The sequence below is a fragment of the Microtus ochrogaster genome, chromosome 4 (assembly GCF_000317375.1).
Source record: "Microtus ochrogaster isolate Prairie Vole_2 chromosome 4, MicOch1.0, whole genome shotgun sequence".
NCBI classification, from domain to species: domain Eukaryota; kingdom Metazoa; phylum Chordata; class Mammalia; order Rodentia; family Cricetidae; genus Microtus; species Microtus ochrogaster.
The window spans coordinates 44,030,647-44,032,544 of NC_022011.1; the positions used below are offsets into that span (position 1 = coordinate 44,030,647).

General features: G+C 56.4%; 1 protein-coding gene across 3 annotated transcripts in view; it reads left to right on the forward strand.

Moving 5' to 3' along the window:
- Lrsam1 (leucine rich repeat and sterile alpha motif containing 1) overlaps positions 1–1,794 on the forward strand; it is a 36,245-nt gene extending 34,451 nt beyond the window's left edge. For all 3 annotated transcript variants that reach the window (XM_005346030.3, XM_026778655.1, XM_026778656.1), the window contains one exon: positions 610–1,794. In XM_005346030.3, coding sequence (XP_005346087.1) covers positions 610–735 — 126 coding nt within the window. In that variant the 3' untranslated portion in view covers positions 736–1,794. The remainder of the gene's footprint in view (positions 1–609) is intronic.
- The last annotated feature ends 104 nt before the right edge of the window (positions 1,795–1,898 follow it).

Genomic DNA, 1,898 nt, shown 5'->3' on the forward strand with positions numbered 1-1,898 from the left:
AAACCCAAAAAGGGCTGGAGAGATGGCTCATGCTTGCTGCTCTTCCAGAGACCCAAGTTCCCTGCATCCATGATAGGGATCCAACACCCTCTTCTGCCCTCCATGTGTAGCTACACTCACACGTCACATACATAAACAAGGCGGCCCTGGTGGCAGCTGGATAGCTCTCTGACTTTCAGAAGACTCCAGAATGCTGTGTGGTGGACAGCACCGGCGTTCGAACTCTAACCGAGGCCCTGTCTTCAGGCTCTAGAAATGACTCCCAATTTCTTGATAGGCTAAATGACTTTGAAGAGTGGGAGACTTCTCGGGACATGTGCACACCATGAGGTCACTCTAAAGCAGAGGCTGGGCACATGCACAAAGCCAGTGACCTGTAAGGTTGAAGTCACTGTAGACCAGGCATCAGAATTTGGCACACACAGAATAATTAAAACAGGCTAAGAGCCGGGTGGTGGTACACGCCTGGCGTCCCAGCACTTGGGAAGTGGAAGCAGCTCAGTAGTAGGGCATCTGGCCTAGCGTGCAACAGAGGAAAGGGTTTTCGCGCCCACTGCCGTGCTCCAGGACAGCCGAGCAGCCCGGCTGCTAACACTGGTCTCTCCACAGGCCCAGATGGTCTTCCTCCCCTGTGGCCATGTCTGCTGCTGCCAGCAGTGCTGCCAGCCACTGCGCACCTGCCCGCTGTGCCGCCAGGAGATCTCGCAGCGCCTCCGGATCTACCACAGCAGTTGAATGCACAGCCACCTACCAGCGCTGGCCCTTGCTTGGTACCATCTCCATCACTGCTGGGCTCCCACACACCCACATCCACATTCCCCAGACAAGGGCAAAGACAGCCATGGTCTTCTGCCACCCCGTCACCCCCAGCACCTTGATCTGTAGGCAGGCAGGTGGGGTGTTCCTGGTCTGTGACGTAGCTATTCTGGACAGCGGACAGGAGATGGGGCAGATCTGCTGGTGATGTAGCCTGTGGCCTAGGGACAGGGTCCAGGGTATGGAGGTGGCCGTGCCACCAGCAGGACTCAGGAATCGAGGTTACTAGGCAAGCCTTAGCGTCACACCCAGCTGTCTGTCCCTTCTGGAGGGGTCTGTATCTGTGGAGTGCACCAGCCATCCTGGCCTGAAGTGGGACAGTGTCCCTGGGAAGGTGGCTGTGCAGGACCACTCCAGCCCTCTGCTGCTGCTTTCTTGAATACCTGTTCTCCCATATCTGCATCCTCAGCCCACACGGGCAGGTTGACTCAGCAGGAACACTAATAAATCTGAGTTCCTCCCTGAGTGACCCGTGCGTCCTTGGGAACTTGAGAGGGATGAGAAATGGGCTGGGTTCTAGAAGGCAGCTCCTCTCCCAGTGGAGAGCCAGGCAACACCTTCTTCAACAAAGGGCGGGGGCACCGAGCCAGGGGCGGCCTCTTTATAAGCAGCTCGTGCTCATGGGATGGGTTGTGTGGTTATCCAGGGTAAGGGGGTTGCCAAGGCAACTGAGATGGGCCATCCAGCCCAGCAGCTGTGGTGACGTGACACCCTCCTGCCCTTCCTGTATAAAGTGTATGGCCTACAGCATGTGCCCTACAGGTACCACTTGATGGTACTAGCGCAGGCTGGAGCCCACCCTCATGGCTGGCGCTGGAACTGATCAGCCATCAGGAGGCAGTCACCTGAAAGCTCCATGGCCTCTCCCTTCTCTCTGTGCCTCAGTTTCCCCCTCTACAATAGGGGGTTATAAGAATAGGTTAGGCCAGGCAGTGGTGGTGAAAACCTTTAATCTCAGCGCTTGGGAGGCAGAGGCATGTGGATCTCAGTGAGTTCAAGGCCAGTTTGGTCTACAGAGTGAGTTCCAGGACAGTCAGGACTACACACACACACACACACACATACACACACACACACACACA